We start from the raw sequence: 19,417 nt of genomic DNA on the forward strand, positions 1-19,417 counted from the left end.
ATCAGATCCGGCAGCCGAACAGGTGCGGCTGCAGCTGACCCCCTCGAAGTTAATGGCGGTCACCAGAAAGCATCAGTCTATTCGTTTAGCTATGACTTATTGTAAATAATCATAATTTTTTAACCAAAATAAGTATTTTTCTCTCACATAAACTAATCAACAGTTCTTCTTTACAAACCAGCAACAATACCATAAACAACCGGTTACCAGCAGGAGAGAGAGAGCGGAGCGGACCACGAGGCTGCTGGTCCTCCTGGCCATGAGCCTCGTGATGCTGCAGTACATGGGGCTGGTCGGCAGGGCGAGGCCGACAGGAGCAGCAGCCGCAGGTTCAAACAAGTAACCAACAGGGTCTTCTTCTGCTCAAAAGGATGGCCATGGCCAGGCTGTGTCAGGCCCCGTTCGCTGAAAAAATAAAACCAAAACACTATTTTAACTAATTTATTATAAAAAAATACTGTTCTAGTTAAAAAAATAAATTAAAAAATACAGATTATAAAACAAACGAATAGGATCTCGGCTACAGGCTTGCAGCATGCTCGTCATCACAGGACATGGATCTCCTCGCACTCACCACAATTGAATTCATCAATGCAAAGGGACGCAACGAGCAAGAGATGCGCAAAAAACTGAAACGACCATTCTTGATCCATCCATTGTTCATCAATTCATGTTTGTTTAAATGCAGAGGTAAAATTTTAGGGTGTCACATGGAGATGTCGTATGAGTTATTCGAATATTAATAAAAAAAAACAAATTACAGAAGCGAGACGAATTTATTAAGCATAATTAATCCATCGTTAGCACATATGTTACTTATCACCATATTGTCAAATCATGGAATAATTAGACTTAAAAGATTCGTATCGTAAATTAGTCGTACACTGTATAATTAATTATTTTTTAGTCTATATTTAATACGTGTACAAACATTGAATATGATAGGGAGGAAACTCTAGGAGAGGAACTAGGCTTAAACAAGCAGCAGAAGTATCAACGTCAGGAACAGCAACGAATGGAATAATGTGCTGACAGAGGAGTGGGAGAAGAGTGGGAACTGGGAAGGAAAGGGACACAGGCCGGCAAGAATGATGACCCGACCCGGCCAGCTGACCGGTCACCGCCGGTAGCACTATAGGTGCAGGAAGAAGCCGGCGGGTGGGTGGGCCTTGTTGGCCATCTCCTCGTCTATCCACACCCGGCCGCTGGCCGCCGCCCCACACGCCTTGACCATGAACTGCGCGCCGCCGCCGCCGTCGCTGGACACGCCGGCAAACCACTAGTCGTGCACATCCCACATGACCTCCACGACCGCGCCGTCGCCCAGCACGGCGGTCCGATTGTCGCAGAAGTTCCACTTGACCCAGCGCACCTCCACCACCTTCTTGCCGTCGACACTGACGGCCACCTCGCTGTCCCAGGACCCCCACTCGTCCCCGTGGCACGAGACGTGACCTCGTGCTCGGCGCCATCGTCGCGGAACCTGCAGCCCGTCGTGTGGACCAGCTGCGCCTGCGTAGCGGTGAGCGAAGGAGCAGCAGGAGGGTAGGAGAGAAGGGCCCGCGGACCTGCTCTCGGCGGCTGAGCAGCGCGCAGCGCGGCATGGGCGCGAAGCAGCGCCGGATGTCGCGCGCCGCCTCGCCGCCGCCGCCGAGCAGCAAGGCGAGCTTGTCGTCCACGACGACGGCGAGGTGGTAGTCCTGGGAAGGCTCTGCCGTCCCCGCGGGGTAGTACTTGGCCTCCACCGTGTCCTAGTAGATGGAGACCGTCGTGCCAGTGTCGGTGACGTAGGACCGCGTCCCGCGCTTCTTTTGCAGGAGCTGCTGCGCGGGCGACGGGGCCAGGGCCGTCTGGCGCAGTGTGCCGATCAGCGCCGCCGCCACCAGCAGTGGAGGCGCCAAGGACGACCCGTCGTCGATGGCCAGCACGATCCCGGTCAGCCCTCCTGCCACGCCCGCCCCGGCAACGGCGGCGCCCGCGTCTAGGTTGTTAGATTGATCTCTAATCCCAAACTGGGCCCAACGGCCCAGTTGAGCCTTTGATCCACACCCTAATCAGGGGCGCCCAGCCCACTATGGCTGGAGGGCCCTTGTTATACTGTGTTATATATAGAGGTGGGGGCCGACGGCTCTGAGTACGAGGTTCGCTTGAGCCGAGCACCCCACCGATAAACCCTGACCCGATCTAGTGAGGGGAGCAGCTTGTGATAGAAAGCACCGCCACCACTACACTGCACCACCACTGATCTTCACCGCCGATCGCCACTGCCCATCACCGTCACCGTCCTCACCGACCGTCGCTGCCCTCGCATAGACAACGACACAACGACCATGATCGACGCCTCTGAATCGAAGGCCTACGATGGTCGATAACCTAGCACTACTCCTCCCTCTAATCTATGTCTAGTTCATGTACTAGGACATGTTATCCATTTACAAGATGTACCCGGCTAGATCTATTGCTATGTGATTAGAAAAAATCTCAACAATGGTACTAGAGCCAGGTCTTCTAGGGCTTTTAGATCTAGATCGTGTGAACAAAAAATAAATCTGGTTAATCCTAACCCTAACAAAACCCTAACCCTGACAGGGTGAATGAAAACAAGAGGTCACCGAACCCTAACCCTAACAGGGTGAATGAAAGCGGTATGAGAAGAGAAAGGGGTCTCGGCATGCAAAGCCAAACCCTAACCCACGTAGCACTCGCTAGGAAAGATGAATAGTGACTCCAGTGAATCAAACCCTAACCCTAACCCTAATCCCCAATCGGATGAAATCCGAGAAGAACAGAGAAGAAGATCCAAAAATAGATGAAGAAAAGGAGAAAGGGGAAAAGGGGAAGGGGCCAACCTCACCGTTCACCGCGCTGCCGCCTCGCCGGTGTGCGGGAAGATGGCCGAGCCGTGCGAGCTCTGGCAAAGGGCACCGCCGCTAGTCCGCTCGACTGATGGCGCGCTCACCTGTGTGGGGAGCGCACGCCGGTGACGATGCCATGCTTCACTGTGTCTCGCGTCTTGCTCTCGGTCGCTCGCTGTTGCTGCGCTGAGAGGGAAGGAGCGCGGCGAAGAGAGAGGAAGGGAGGCAACCGAATGGTGTTAGGGTTTCAGGGGAGCCGCTGTCATCGCCTTTTTGATCGAGCGACGCCAGCGGACGACCGTCGGATCTGATCTGACGACTGGAGCGTCTCAGGCCAAAATGAGCCTAGGCGGGATTGGAGAATCCTGGCCCAGACCCAGGTTGTGGCCTAGGACACGGGGGAGCGCGGCTGCACGCTGGGCCATGGGCTGCGTTTTTGCTCTGCTAGGCTGAAATGGCCACAAACACAGTGAAACAGAATTTTCTTTCGTTTTATTTTTCCAGAAACTTTTTGATACATATTATATGAATTTCAATTGAATTTTGATGTCCAACTCGGCACAATTTTGATCCAACGATAATTTTGTTCAGAGAAAAGTACAGTACTATAAAGTTTCTGGAAAAATAATAATGAAAATATTTACGCTTTCCGCTGCGTATTTAAAGTTGTTATTTTCATTATTAAATTCAAAACAACGGGAGAATTTAATTTTAAAAAATGGATATATTTTTAGTTTATTATAATATTGTTATTATTCTGACCAACGTTGATTAATAACAATATTATGATGTTATTTATGAGTTTTGTCATGCATTAATTCTATTTCTGCCCAACGGTGATGTAGAATTAGTGTAGAGGACAATTATATGTTTCAATTTTGACCAACGTTGGAACTAAGGCATGCAATTATTATTATTATGTTTATGTTCTCACTCTATATGAATTGTGTTTTCAGGCGGATACAACTTGATGGGTTGTATCAAAGACATCCCCACTCTCAAATGTGACAACTACATGGAGTGGAAGAAAAAGATTGACATGGCCTTCATCTTGGCTGAGGTGGACTAGGTAGTCATCTCACAGTGTCCCACTAAGCCTATGGCACCGGTGAGGGAGACAAATGAGACTAATGCCGCTTGGGCAACTAGAGAGAGGGATTTTGTATCACAAAAGATGTCCTATGAGCTGTGTGATGAGTTGTGTGATGAATTTAGAATTAGACATCAATTCTTGGCCAAGTACACTCCACAATCAAATGGCATTGTTGAGAGGAAGAATAGAACACTCATTGATATGGCAAGGTCTATGCTTAGTGAGTACAATGTGAGTCAATCTTTTTGGGCCAAAGCTATCAACACGGCTTGCTATTGTAGCAACCGCCTCTATTGTCACCCATTGAAAGAGAAGACACCATATGGGCTCTTGAATGGTAGAAAGTCCAACATTGCATATTTTTAGGTTTTTGGTTGCAGATGCTATATCTTGAAGAAATGCACTAGATTGGGCAAGTTTGACAAGAAATGTGATGAATGATTCCTACTTGGTTATTCCACTACAAGCAAAACATATAGAGTTTGGAATTTAGATAGTGGTACTATTGAGGAAGTTCATGATGTTGAATTTGATGAAACCAAGGGTTCACAAGTAGAGAATGAGAACTTGGAAGATGTTAGAGGCATTCAACTTTCAAATACCATAAAGAACATGGATGTTGGTGAATTGAGGCCTAGGCAAGTGAATGATGATAAAGATGATCAAGTGCAAGTGCTCTCTAACTCAAATGTGCAAGATGATACAAATCAAGTTAATACAAGTGGCTCTCATGATAATAAACAAGATCAAGTGGCTATTACATCATCTCAACCCAATGATCAAGCAAGTGCAAGCAATCAAGTTCCAATCCTTCAACCAACCAATATTGCAAGGGATCATCCATTGGACACTATAATTGGTGATATTTCTAGAGGTGTACAAATAAGATCTAGATTGGCTTCATTTTATGGGCATTTCTCATTTGTGTTATCTATTAAACCAAAGAAGATAGATGAAGCATTAAAGGATGTTGATTGGGTGAATGTTATGCATGAAGAATTGAATAACTTCACAAGAAATCAAGTATGGGAATTAGTAGAGAGACTAAAGGGACACAATGTGATTGGAACCAAATGTGTCTTTAGAAACAAGCAAGATCAAGATAGGATAGTTGTAAGGAACAAAGCAAGATTGGTAGCACAAGGCTATACACAAGTTGAAGGTCTTAACTTTAGAGAAACATATGCCCTAGTTGCTAGATTGGAAGCAATTAGGATCTTGCTAGCCTATGCTTGTACTCACAACATCAAGCTCTATCAAATGAATGTAAAGAGTGCATTTCTAAATGGTTACATCAATGAAGAAGTATATGTTGAGCAACCTCTCGGTTTTGAAGATGATAAGAAGCCCAACTATGTGTACAAGTTGAAGAAGACATTGTATGGCTTGAAGCAAGCACCTAGAGCATGGTATGAGAGATTGAGGGACTTCCTACTCTCTAAAGGGTTCATAATGGGCAAGGTTGACACCACTTTTTTCATCAAGAAGATTGGTAAAGACTTGTTTGTGTTGCAAATCTATGTTAATGATATCATATTTGGATCAACCAATCAAGATTTTTGTGATGAGTTTAGAAAGATGATGGCTAATGAGTTTGAGATGTCCATGATTGAAGAGTTGAGTTACTTCCTTGGTCTTCAAATCAAGCAATTGAAGAATGGTGCATTTGTGAGTCAAGGCAAGTATATCAAGGACATGATCAATAAGTTTGGCATGAGTGGTAACAAAACTATTAGTACACCAATGGAAACAAATGGCAACTTGGATAGTGATGCAAGTGAAAATATGGTGGATCAAAAATTGTATCGGTCTATGATTGGAAGCCTACTCTATGTGACCGCATCAAGACCAGATGCCATGTTTAGTGTATGCATGTGTGCTAGATTTCAAGCCTCACCAAGAGAAAGTCATTTGAAGGCTACAAAGAGAATATTAAGGTACTTGAAGCATACACAAAATATTAGTTTGTGGTATCCCAAAGGAGCAAAGTTTGAGCTAGTTGGTTACTCCGACTCGGATTATGCGGGATGCAAGGTTGAAAGGAAGAGCACCTCAGGAACATGTCAATTGTTGGGAAGATCACTTATTTCATGGTCATCAAAGAAACAAAATAGTGTTGCATTATCAACCGCCAAAGCCAAATACATATCCACAGGTAGTTGTTGTGTAGAAGTACTTTGGATGAAGGCCACTTTGAGTGACTTTGAAATCAAGTTCAAGAAAGTGCCATTGCTATGTGACAATAAGAGCGCAATCAAGTTGACCAACAATTCGGTTCAACATGCAAGAACAAAGCACATTGATGTTCGCCACCATTTCATAAGAGACCACCAACAAAAAGGGGACATTTGCATTGAGAGTGTAGGCATCAAAGATCAACTTGCTGATATATTCACTAAGCCATTGGATGAGAAAAGGTTTTGCAAGCTAAGTAATGAGTTTAACATACTGGATTTCTCAAATATGTGTTGATGCACCCCCCCACTCATATGACATGCCTCTCCTTCGAGCAATCCAAGGTAAAAGTTGATTGGTATGGCATACATCCTTGCTAAGGATATGTTTAGTGCATCTAGACATCTTTCACATTTAATAGGCTCATTCATGAAAATCAAATGAATTTGATGATTGTATGGTATCACTATTGCTTCTATGCTTATTTTGATCTAGTGGTAGCATATGACATGTTTGTGGGCTTGTAAACCTAGTGTTTGATCTAGTAAATGAGCTCTAAGTGTTTAACTCAGCATGGTACAAGATAACCCTTATTTGGATGTGTGAAGAAGCTTGTCCTTGGATCAAACCGAGTTAAATATCTTTGGCAAATGATCTAGATTGGACTAAAAATAGGAAAATGATCCTCACCCTATTGATTGACTTTGATAATCTCAACCTATCTACATTTTGAACCTATGTGGTCATTGATGACAAAGGGAGGGGGGAACAAAGATATTAGTGATATTAGTACATGTGGAGAAAAACAAAGATATTAGTGTACTAAGATAATCAAAAGACAACAAAGGAGGAGAACTTGACATAGGGGGAGAGATATGACAAAGGAAAGGGATCAATTAAAATTTTGAGCACACAAGTAGGGGGAGCAAGCTCATGAACTTGTATGGTGCATTTGAATGTGCATTTCATATATTTGCTTGCTTGGCACATGTTTTGAATTTCAATATCCATGCTTGTGTGGTGTATGCTAGTTGTAGGTTTGAATAATGAAATGAAAATCTAGTATGCATAGGTTATCTAGTGATTTCATTTCCAAGTGTTTCCAAGTGGTATCAAGCTAACCATGGTGCTAAGGATGGTATAGTAGTGCACTCCGATTAGTATCATGCTTCAAAGGTCCATCTTTTATACATTAGCATCACTTGGTAGACATTGTCTCCTATATTTTCTATCTAAACATATGTGCAAGCTACAATCCAAACTCTTAGCACATATGTAGGGGGAGCAATTGCTACCATATGGGATTCATGAAACTTGTCCATATCCTTTTACACATGGTAAATATGCTTGGGCAATCAACATAGATTCAATTAAATTTCAATTCATATCTTTGTGAAAGGGTTGTCATCAATTACCAAAAAGAGAGAGATTGTAAGCTCTAGTTTGGTTTTGGTGAATTGATGAAACCCTAACTGCTAACCTAGTTTATCAAGTGATTATGAGATAGGTAGCACATTCCAAGTGGTGAAGCAAATGAAGATCATGACATGATGTTGGTGATGCCATGGCGATGATCAAGTGCTTGGACTTGAAAAGAAGAAAGAGAAAAACAAAAGGATCAAGGCAAAGGTATAAATGGTAGGACCTATTTTGTTTTGGTGATCAAGACACTTAGAGAGTGTGATCACATTTAGGTTCGATAGCCGTACTATTAAGAGGGGTGAAACTCGTATCAAAATGCGGTTATCAAAGTGCCACTAGATGCTCTAACTCATTGCATATGTATTTAGGATCTAGTAGAGTGCTAACACATGTGCACAAGGTGATACACTTGGTGGTTGGCACATTTGAGCAAGGGTTAGGAACTTCACCGGCGGAATGTCTGCCCATAGAGTGCGAAAAGTTTGACGGTGCCACCAGCGCCCTAGATAGAAAAGATGAAGGTCACTATAAGTGACCGGATGCTGGTCTCGGTAGGACCGGTGTGTCCGGTCAGATGAAGCAGCAAAGATGCTAGCATCGGTCTCTGACCGAATGCTGGAGGGTTGCATCCGGTCCTGCTGACGTGGCAGTGCACAGAGGAGACGCCGAGTGACCGGACGCTGGGTGAGTCCGATAGTGAAAAATCATTTCTGGATGCTTACTGGAAACGATCGGATGCTGAGGTCTAGTGTTCGGTCACTTCGTAGCAGCACGTCCGGTCATCACTTGACCATTAGGATTGGGCGCTCGACATTTGAAGAGAGGAGACACGTGGCATGCATCACGTGACTGGACGCTGAGGTCCAGCGTCCGGTCGATATGACCAGAGCGTCCGGTCACCCTGTGTTGTGCCCAGTGAAGGGGTACAATGACTCTATTTCGTGGGGGCTTCTATTTAAGCCCTATGGCCGGCTCAAGCTCATGGGCTTGACCATTTGCATTGATATAGCAACCTTGTGAGCTTAGCCAAAGCCCTCCCACTCATCTCCATCATAGATTCAACATCTTTATAAGATTAGGAGAGAATCCAAATGCATTGCTTGAGTGTTTGCATCTAGAGGCACTTGGTGTTCGTGTTTCGCTGTGGGATTCACTTGTTACTCTTGGTGGTTTCTACCACCTAGATGGCTTAGAGCAGTGAGGATCATCGATCGGAGGGTGGTGATTGTCTCCGGCTCCGATCGTGGTGATTATGAGGGGTCCTTGACCTTTCCCCGATGGAGAGCCAAAAGGTACTCTAGTAGATTGCTCATGGCTTGTGTGATCCTCATCTTGTGTTGGTTGTGCGGCACCCTATTGAGGGTTTGGCGTGTGATGCCAATTAGCGCGTGAACCTCCAAGTGAGTGAATCGCCACAACGAGGACTAGCTTGCCGGCAAGCAAGTGAACCTCGGTAAAAAATCATTATGTTCATCATTTGATTTCGAGGTGATTAGTCTTTATTGATATTGATTCTTGTGATTGATTGGTTCACTCCTCGACACGGCGGTATAACTATCTTACTCTTTCCCTTTACATTATTGCAAACTAGTTACTAAGCTCTTTAGTGTAGCTAGTTGTGAGAGCTTGTTAGTTTGGTTAGTGTAGCTCTTTAGTTAGTCTTTGAGAGCACACTAACTTAGTATAGTGTCATAGCTATTGTGTGGATAGAAACTATATAAACTAGAATTATGGTAGGTGGCTTGCATTTTTAGTAGGCTAGCGCAACACTTGCTTCATCTCATAATTGTCTAATTGGTTTGTTAAGTGTTGTAGAAATTTTTATTAGGCTATTCACCCTCCTCTAGCCATTAGGTCCTTTCACCTGACAACTGCTATGGTGAGTGGACAGAGCAATTCGACTGGGGTAGCCCCAGTCCCCTTGTTGGGCAGGAGGTCACGAGCCGGTGTCAAGATGTGAAGCTCTCCGCCTACTGAACGGTGACGGTCTCCACCTATGCCCGAAGGTTCCGGTGGATTGCCTGTTCCTAGGGGTCGGTAGGCTTAGGGAGGCCGTGCAGAAGCATCACCATAGCAACGATGTTCTAGTCAGCCTGAGTAAACTAAGGGGGGTCATCCCCTCTATCCAGTATGTTACGCTAGACCTGACGGGCATGACCCCGAGTGCCGCTCATTGGGTTATGCTCATGTGGCATAGCGTGATGCGCCAGGCGCTCCAATGTAGGTGACGGCTGGCTCTACAGCCTTTGCCATAACTCTTCATCGTGCTGCTGTGCATGTGCCAGGGCCTGCGCACGGGGGTCCAGAGGGGTATGAGTCTGTAGAGACTCCACTACCTTCGGTGGCTATCCCAAGGCATCTACCATAGCGCACTCCTAGGACAAAGGGTGGCCAGGTGCCATGACGTCGCCGATGCTAGAGCCATTGCTTTCGACCTTGTCATCGACGAGGTCGTGGAAGGAGGCGGGAGCGTAGCCCGCCATCCCCACGAACTCGGACGTGAGAGGGGGCGGCGTCCGCATCCTTTGGAGTCCCCGCACACACGTGTCCACGAGGGACGCAAAGCTGTAGGGGAACCAGTCGCACGGTGGTTACGGTGGGGACAATGGGCTCCCTCCAGAGAGTTGGCGGAAGATGTTAAATAGTGAGTAAAGAACAAAATGTGCATCACTTATTGTGGGGTTTGAGCCCAGCATAGGCTTGAGACGAAGCGCGGGTGTCTCGACATTGAGGTCGTCGAGTGGCCCAGGGCTGGTGGAGGGCGCTCCTCCTCCAGTAGGTGCCGGAACAAGCACCTCCTCGCGGAGGCGGAGTACGCCGAGCTGATCGGCGACAAAGTCCAGACTCCCAAAGAGGAAGGTCTAGAGTGGCACGAAGATGGGACGAGCCCACATCGCAGCAAGTGGGAGCGTGGGAAACTGCAGCAAGCCGAAGCGAATCGTATCGCTTGAGTCCGCCATGCCAAAGATGGTGGAAAGGTGGGCCACCCGATGACCAAAAACGTGAAGGCAATGCGTCCTCCCCACGGACGGTGCCAACTGTTGGTGCGAAATATGACCAACAAGTAAATATTTATAGTTTTGCCGTGCGTTGTGATCGGATGTGGCCTAGCACTCAATGACATATGATTTATACTGATTCAGGCAACAGGCCCTACGTCCAGTTGAAGTTGGTCGGTGACTTTATTTCTGAGCCTAGGTGCTCAAAGCTTGCTGTGGGGTTACAAACGAGTGAAGAATGAGAAGAGGGTGTTAGAGGTCCGGACGGACTCTGAACCAAGTGGAAGAGAGTGACAGATGCTCAAACGTACGCTAAGTATTGGAACATATGCTCTGTGTGTCCGAGCTTATCAGTTGTTGAGAGCATGTAGACTGTGTAGCTGTCGAGCTCTAGAGCTGTTGAGCTGTCGAGTCCTCGAGTTGTTCAGTCTTTAGGGCTTCGGGGGGTTCGAAGCCTCCTTTTTTAAGGAGAGAGCTCATCCTCTTTTATAGTTGAAGGGGATAGCCTTACAAGTCAGAGAAAAAGAGAGAGAGCGTATATGTGCGCTGCATAGTCTTGTTGCCCATACCATCGGGTACGGGATGACTGTCGGCGTTCATAATACTGTTTATGTTCAGATGCATCTGGCAGACTCTACCATATTCGCCTAGTCGGTAAACGACGGCGCCTACTATACTGTTTATGCTCTGACGCGTCTGGCAGGCTCTACCGTGTTCGCTTGACATGCCCCGATGGCACCGTCCTATAGGTGCACAGGGCATGTCAAGGTACGATCCTCGGTATTGCGGTTGACTTGAGTGCCTTACCTTATCTGCTTTGCCAGCTCCCCGAGCCCACACCAAACGGGCGTCCCCGATCAGTCGTTTCCAATCGGGCCGACCGTGTTGGTCGGGAAAGAGCAGCGACCAGAGATCCGATGTATCCTCGGTCGAAGAAAGGAAGTCGGAGTCGAACTACGGTCCCACCACGGCCAGGCCTTCTGGTCGCACCTCCGATCAGATCTGCTGGCCGAAGGTGCCGATCGGGGATCGGATCTTGGTCTTGACTTGTCATTGTGTATCTGAGCCGGCCCAGACACGTGCTGTTGCTGCTGGGCCGAGTTTTGTAGGGAAGCGGTTCTATTAGGGACCCCGGGTTTATGAACCTGACACCCTCTGTTCCAAAATGAATCGATTTCTAAAATCCGTACAAGTAAGTTATCTTAAATTTGACTAAATTTATATAAAAGGGTAACAACATCTTATGACAAAAAATGATTATAATATATCTAATGATACTAATTTTATGTCATAAATTTTGACGGATTTTCTAGAAATTCGGTCAAAGTTTAAAAAACTTGACTTAAGACAACTTTAAAAATCTATTTTTTCATAAACAGGGGAGTAAAAGTTAACAGTTAATAATGAGCTCATTGCATCGAACAACCCCTAATTTTATTTTTATCTTTTTTTAAACTAACAACCCCTAATTTTAGCCGTCGGCCGTCGCTGTCTCTAAGCAGCCTAGCTATCAGGTGTGAACGGATTAGCGTGATAGGAATCTTCTGTCCGCGTAGGTGGTATATGTCGCGTTCCTGCCTTTCTCTCTTCTGGATTCTTCTGATCGTCTCTCTCCCATCTCGTCTTCTCTCTTCCATCGACGCCTTTTACATGACCGCTGCGCTTGAAAATAGTAAAACTTGGACGGCAAAAGACTCCAACATGTTCTTGATCCAGTTCATCAAATCGTGCCCTCGACACTTTTTTAAGCGAATTATAGTAAGAGTTTCAGACCGTATTGGAAAAAGGTCAAGTCCAGAAGGAATGAAAGGCATCAGCCACACAAAAAAAAAATCTTGCTTTCCGTAAAATTGAACAGCCTCAAATTTAATTAGATTTATTAGTACAAAATAGTATCAAATTCATTTAACAAAAGGTTCACTAAGGAAATCATCACTTGACAAATTAAACCTGATAACATTTATTATGCACCTTAAATAATAAGAGGTTTGTTACGGTGCTCGGATGAACCACCGGTTCCTCTCTTAAGATATTTTTTTTTTTGCAGCCGTGTGATTAAAAAAGAATTGATTATGTCTAATTATGGGTAGTGTTGTCTTTTTTACCGTGGACACTAATTTTGATTGACATCTTCCTCCTCGCATCATGCCGTCACATGAGCTAGATGCTTGACCGACAGAATAGGGGCTCGCCACTACTGCCTATATACACACAGCGCCTCGACGACGGCTGCCTGTCCTAGTCTCACCGTCGGACACGTGCAAGGGCTCAACGCCGACCATCTACAGGGCTTGCCAGCGCTAGCATGCAAGGGCCTGCAACTCAGCCGGTACAGGGATAACGGGCGCCGCGCACCTCCACCTACACGAGGCGCACTGACGGCCGCCTAGGAGTGCCTCCGGCCGCCTGTAAGGGCTTGTCGTCACCGGCTGCATCTAATTCTTTCACTAGACTTCGTACTTTCTTTCTTCTGAATCTCACATCACCAAAAAAATTTGAAGGAAACTATAACAATTTAGGCCTCTCGCTATACTGAATCGAGAAATAATTAATATCAACTTTAGAAGGACAGAAGCACATGATCTACAAAGCATGTCGCCTTCAAGGTGTGCAATATCTTGTCAGAGATCAGACTACAAGTACACAAATACTCAAAGGTACTGAGCTCAAGAGCATGCACCCCTTAGATACAAGAATTGGGGTTTTGATGTAGAGCATCGGGTCGTCGGCCCTGATGCAGAACGGGATCAGGGTGTTTGCAGCACAAGAGTGGGGGAGAAATAAGAAATAAGTAGAGAGGAAACGGGACAACGAGAGCTAACGCGTCGAGAGGGAGGGTCGCCGCGCCGACCGCCTAGGAGAGGGAGGGAGCTGCAGGCCCGGCCATCGGAATCCACGCAAGGGGCCGCCGACGCGTTGAGAGGAAGGAAGCTGGGGGAGAAGCAGCTCATTTTCTTTGATTCAGAAAAGCAGCTGCTCAAAATACTATTGTACCCTCTAAATTTAATTAGAAACCAGTTCCGGGTCCACATATTATTTGGTTTCGGCCCACAACTTAAGTTACTTCTACCTGGTTCCTCCTATTTTTAAACCATCAGATCTAGCGAAACCAGGGCTCCCAATATTTCCAAGCGTCGTAAAATTTCACAAATAATAAATAACAACATTATATTTTATATATTTACTCAAACTTAAAATTAATTGACTTTTAATAAATGAGAGTGGTAACAGCGGCAATGTGTTACTGTGTCAGCTTTAGCTATAGTATTTGGCATGAGGATGAAAGCTGTTGCAACTGCAACTACGGCTTCGAGGTGCAGTGAACAGGTCCATTCCTTTTGAACGGTGAGAACAAAGTGAGCAACGATATGTAAAACAAGAACTAAGAATACCACCAATTGGTAAGGCATAGGGATTTTTAGAATCCGGATAGGAAAACTCTCAAAACCTTAAAATCTCATAAAAACACTCTAGAATTCTAGATGATTCTGACACACAGGCACAAAATAAAAAAACATCAAGAATTATTTTTATTGAGAATTCAGATTTTAGAATCATTGTACCCTAATAAGACATCTAGATTGCTCCAGACGTCCCCGTTCTTTACTGTTGTGAGGCTGGCGTCTGTGTCTATGGAATTCATTAAGGGGGTGTTTAGGTTCCTAATTTTGTCAAAAGTTTTAGTGTTTTAGCCTTTTTTTTTTTGCAAAATGGATCTAAACATCGTATACCCAAAACAACAAAAGTGGGGCTTCAAAAGTTTTGACATTTGGGACTCAAGAGGCCCAAAACTTGTAAAAAACGTGTGGAGGAAGAGCCGGACGCCCACTACCCCTGCACCCACCCACCCCGTCGCTCGGACCCTATCCATTCCCCCGCAGTCACTCCCCATCGCTCTCGCTCTCGCGAACCCTAGCTCCGCCCGCCGCTCTCGCTCTCGCATGCCGCCTCAGCCGCCGCCGCCGCTCTCGCTCTGAGCCTCCACGGCCAACCAGATCCAGCTCTTCCTCTACGCCCCTAGATCCAGCTCCTCCTCCTCGGGCCCAGATTCAACTCTTCCTACGTCGCCGCCCTGAGTCAGGTCCTCCTCCCCGGCCTCGCTGATAGACCAAAGCCTAAGCCTAAAATTAGAATGCCAAAACTTTTGCACTAAAAGGTTTGATGCCAAAACTTTTGGCATGGCTGTTGTGTGTAAACAACCCCTAAATTGATCGCTCGAGACACATCACGATTCACGGATCCCAACGACGTGAGGCGCGCCACGTGTTCCATCTACCTGGAGGAAATCAGCCAATGGGCAGCCACCACAACGGCAGAGGCGCGCATGGACCTTCCGCGTTCGCTTCCTAGTTCCTACCTTGCTGGATAGACGAACCGACATCTGGGCCCGGAGCTTCTCGGGCCCGCGTGGCAGTCGTTCGACCAAGCCAGAGCGGGTGCTTGCTATTAATCGCCGCTGGAGCCGCCTCCACCCGCTCTCCCACTCGTCTTCTCCCTCCTAGTCCCTCCCCAAGTCCTCCTCTCCGATCTCTCACAAGGCCGGAAGAAGCTGAGCGGACTCACTGGTCAATCACTGTAGTTCGATCGAATCCGAGTAGGGCTGGACAGTTCGATTCGGCGGGAGGCATGGCGTCGGAGAAGCACTTCAAGTACGTCATCCTCGGCGGCGGCGTCGCGGCGGTGCGTGCCCGTGCTCCTCCCTGCGTTACGCCTCCCTAGTTTCCGATTAGTTTCCTTCCTTCCTTCCTTGCTCCTCTCCCTAGAGATCGATAGCTTTACTCGCACTCAAAATTGACTGAGATTGTTTTTTTCGTGCGTGTCTGATGTGTCATGCTTGTTTGCCTGTACCCAGCGATTTCTTCAATCCCTTTTCGTATTCCATTGAATCATCTCTTAGATCTCGAATGCGAACTCGTTTTTGCTCAACTTCCGAGTGAATTTTGCAGGGGTACGCGGCGCGGGAGTTCGCCAAGCAGGGAGTTGAGCCTGGGGAGCTTGCCATCATCTCCAAGGAGGCTGTATGTTTCTCTCTCCCCCGCCCTGAGGCCTGAGCCTCATGCCAGACCTGTTTAATCTTTTTTCTTGTTGACCGATCAAAGAGGTTTTGACACCTGCAAATTGTTTCACTAGTGGATACCTAATGCGCCTCACAGATGCAGTTGAACTTGGCAACTTGTACATGAACTGATAACGGGTGAAGGGACTGCGGCTCTGTAATAGCTAGGCATGGCGCTCTGCTGAAATATTTGCTTATTTATTATCCTCGTTCCTTTTGCATGTTTTATTTTCATAGTCACGACTTCCAATCCACTGAACTCCCGCTTGTTAGTATTGTTATTACCAGTCACGGATGGATTTGTCATAAAATGCTCAAGCAAGCCTTGTTGCCTACATAATGGTTAATACAGTGAATTGAGTAGGCAGTTAATAAGTGAGAGCAAACACATAGGATCAGGGATGTATGGTTAATACAGTGAATTGAGTAGGCAGTCAATAAGTGAGAGCAAACACATAGGATCAGGGATGCCGCAACCTTGCAGGAAAGGGTGCAAAAATAATAATTCTTGTATTCTCAATCTGTGAACGCATTTGTCATTCTACTAATGATAGTCTAGCCTTTACAAGTTCTATGTAACCGTTCGTGTTTCTTAATGCGTAGGCTACACATTTCTAACCACAATTTCTTCGACAGGTGGCTCCTTACGAGCGTCCTGCCCTCAGCAAAGGTTACCTCTTTCCTCAGAGTAAGTCCTTGATGCGATGCTTTCTTTCCCTTTAGTCTCCCATCTACTTAACACATCGACTCATGCAAAGTTCTGTTATGTGTTACTGTGAATAGATGCTGCAAGACTCCCAGGATTTTATGTATGTGTGGGAAGTGGTGGAGAGAGGCTATTGCCTGAGTGGTACTCAGAGAAAGGTACAATTCACAATTTTTTCTTACATGTTAAACCATGTTTGAATGCTTTATTTGTGATCATCAGAGTTGCATCATTCATTTTGTACTGTTAAACTTCCGCTGGGCAACCTTTTATGGAGCATACTTGATGGAACCTCAAAATTTCCTACTTAGTGTGTAAATAATGCTATCATATATACCCAGTTCATTGTTTTTTGCGCTGTATGAGGGTACCTTAGTTGGTTACCCTTACAAATATCTAGTTCACTGATCAGGTGCTCGTTCTACAATATGATATTTTTGTTTGGCTGAATGCCATCTTAATCATAACTATGGTGATTTAATTTTGTTAGTATCGAAACTGGGTCCCTGAGTACAGCATGTCCAGTGTCTATTTGGTGCTTCAAGAGTATTCATATGGTTGCTATGTTATGCTTTTGGACACTGATCACATATATTATTACATCTATTGGCAGGTATTGAGCTGATCCTTAGTACAGAAATTATCAAAGCTGATCTTTCCACCAAGACTCTGACTAGTGCAGCTGGAGCAAACTTTACATATGAGATCTTGCTCATTGCTACTGGCTCCTCGGTATGCCTTTATTTCCCTTCTGCTGCTTATGTATTTGTTTCCTGACTATCTGTTGATGATGGTGCAAAATGTTGCTCTCCGAAGCTATTAAAGATTTGTTCACTGATTACTAGTTGCTGCTATTTTTTTGGCATAAATAATGAAAACTATTTCCACTTGCTTTCCAGGTCATAAAGCTCACTGATTTTGGCACACCAGGGGCTGATTCTAACAACATTCTATATCTAAGGGAAATTGATGATGCTGACAAGCTGGTTGCAGCTATCCAGGCAAAGAAGGGTGGCAAGGCAGTGGTTGTTGGAGGAGGTTATATTGGCCTTGAACTTAGTGCAGCCCTGAAGATCAATGACTTTGATGTCACTATGGTGTTTCCTGAACCTTGGTGCAGTAAGTGTCATCATTCACATATTGCGACTAATACTTTTGTACTCCCTCCTTTCATTTTTATAGTGCTTATTTTAAGTTGGGAAGGTCTTTGTAGGCATATCTTGACATAGTTTTCTTTTTTATAATACTGGGCTAATTGTTACAAAATCATTAATAATAACATATTAAAAGTACCTTTGAAGTACAAATCTTATGATATTACTTTTGCACAATAAATTTGCATAGAGTTTGATTAATCCTCGATCCAAACTTATGATGCTTGAATTTCTCTTATCAAAATAGTATGTCTTATAAAAGTTAACATAGGGAGTACGCATTCTATGCGACAACGAAATGTAAATCACTTTGCTCATGCAATTAGCATGTGATAATGCAGTGAAATGATATTGTAGTGGCAAGAACTATTGACACAACAAAGTAACTATGCTTACTGCCATTTCTTGTAGTGCCTCGGCTCTTCACTGCTGATATTGCTGCTTTCTATGAGGCTTACTATACTAACAAAGGTGTAAAGATCTTGAAGGGAACACTAGCTGTTGGTTTTGATGCTGATGCCAATGGTGATGTATGTAAAATCTCCAAATCCCAATTCAGTTGTAAATTTCTAACTGTAGATCCAAAGGTTTACTTGATTTAATTTGTTTCTTGCTTACAGGTCACTGCAGTTAAGCTAAAGGATGGCACAGTACTTGAAGCTGATATTGTTGTTGTCGGTGTTGGAGGCAGACCATTGACTACTCTCTTCAAAGGTCAAGTTGCTGAGGAGAAGGGTGGAATCAAGGTTAGTCTGCTTCCGATTTGCCTAAATTCAACTTAGTGCTGGTCACTGCACAGATAATACTAGAGTTGTTTCAATAAAACATGTGTCAGTGATGATGTTTTTTTTTGTTTCCTTGTTAATAGCTTTATTTACACATGCACTGTTCTCTTTTGTGAGCAACAGCATTCACCTCAGTTTTTCTCCATTTTGGTTTCACTCCTGGTTCTCCTTTTGATAATACTCAACTACCAAGCTTGTTTCTGTTTATACCTTAATATCTGACATGCACAAAATTTTCATGCAGACTGACGCTTTCTTTGAAACAAGTGTTCCTGGAGTATATGCCATTGGTGATGTGGCTACCTTCCCTTTGAAGATGTACAATGAGTTGAGGAGAGTGGAACATGTTGACCATTCTAGGAAGTCTGCAGAGCAGGCTGTAAAGGTGTGGCTATCCTTCATTATCTCATGACTTCAGTCTTCCAATTTAGTGTCTGTAGCTCGTAAAGCCTTTAACCTGGATCAAAACTCAATTATACAGTACTGCGGTCGCATTCAAGCACTATGTGAACTTAGTTGGCTTTGTGTTAAATTCTCACCTAGAGTGAAATGCCTGAACCCCCAAAGTAGTGTGAACTTATCGCCTCTTATTTCAGGCAATCAAGGGCAAAGAGTCTGGTGAACCAGTTCCAGAGTATGACTACCTGCCATACTTCTACTCCCGATCATTCGACCTGGGGTGGCAATTCTATGGTGACAACGTTGGTGAAACCATCCTGTTTGGCGACAGTGACCCCACCTCCAGCAAGCCCAAGTTCGGCTCGTACTGGATCAAGGACGACAAGGTCTTGGGCGCCTTCCTGGAAGGCGGGTCACCGGACGAGAACAAGGCCATTGCCAAGGTGGCGAAAACCCAGCCGCCAGTCGCCAACCTCGAGGAGCTCAAGGAGGAGGGCCTCCAGTTCGCCAGCAAGATCTGAGACGCTCCCCGTTCCATGTACATTTCCGTGTCATCATTTAGGTTCTTCTGGAGTTCTACTCATGGTTGCAATGTTCTGCTACAGATGTTGCCATGCATACGTCGGTTTTCTAATTGTGATGTCTGTACGTGACTACACTCACACGTGAGAGATCTGAATAAAGTCTGCAGCCTCTCAGGGTTCAAATAGCACAGTTTTTGCACAGATAGCCCTCTCGTTATTACTCTGTCGCCCGGTCGCTCGCGTCCTGGC

At 45.4% G+C, this 19,417-nt stretch overlaps 1 protein-coding gene and 1 pseudogene across 1 annotated transcript; one reads left to right on the top strand and one right to left on the bottom strand.

Moving 5' to 3' along the window:
• Positions 1-1,117: 1,117 nt before the first annotated feature.
• LOC136548473 (uncharacterized) lies at positions 1,118-10,028 on the bottom strand (annotated as a pseudogene).
• Positions 10,029-15,022: 4,994 nt separating this feature from the next.
• Positions 15,023-19,353, top strand: LOC136549666 (monodehydroascorbate reductase 3, cytosolic). Its single transcript, XM_066541045.1, has 10 exons — positions 15,023-15,224; positions 15,491-15,562; positions 16,237-16,288; positions 16,384-16,464; positions 16,920-17,038; positions 17,206-17,425; positions 17,872-17,990; positions 18,081-18,206; positions 18,490-18,630; positions 18,842-19,353. Exons 1-10 carry the CDS (start codon positions 15,171-15,173, stop codon positions 19,163-19,165), a joined length of 1,308 nt encoding a protein of 435 aa, XP_066397142.1. The 5' UTR covers positions 15,023-15,170; the 3' UTR covers positions 19,166-19,353.
• Positions 19,354-19,417: the final 64 nt, after the last annotated feature.

Source organism: Miscanthus floridulus, chromosome 4 (assembly GCF_019320115.1).
Source record: "Miscanthus floridulus cultivar M001 chromosome 4, ASM1932011v1, whole genome shotgun sequence".
Classification (NCBI taxonomy): Eukaryota; Viridiplantae; Streptophyta; class Magnoliopsida; order Poales; family Poaceae; genus Miscanthus; species Miscanthus floridulus.

What these genes read in the sequence shown, in the direction of transcription:
- LOC136549666 (XM_066541045.1), top strand. Translation starts at nt 15,171, where the DNA reads ATGGCGTCGGAGAAGCACTTCAAGTACGTCATCCTCGGCGGCGGCGTC. An exon ending in TCATTGCTACTGGCTCCTCG is followed by an intron (nt 17,039 to 17,205) that starts GTATGCCTTTAT and finishes CTTGCTTTCCAG; the next exon opens with GTCATAAAGCTCACTGATTT. An exon ending in ATGCTGATGCCAATGGTGAT is followed by an intron (nt 17,991 to 18,080) that starts GTATGTAAAATC and finishes TCTTGCTTACAG; the next exon opens with GTCACTGCAGTTAAGCTAAA.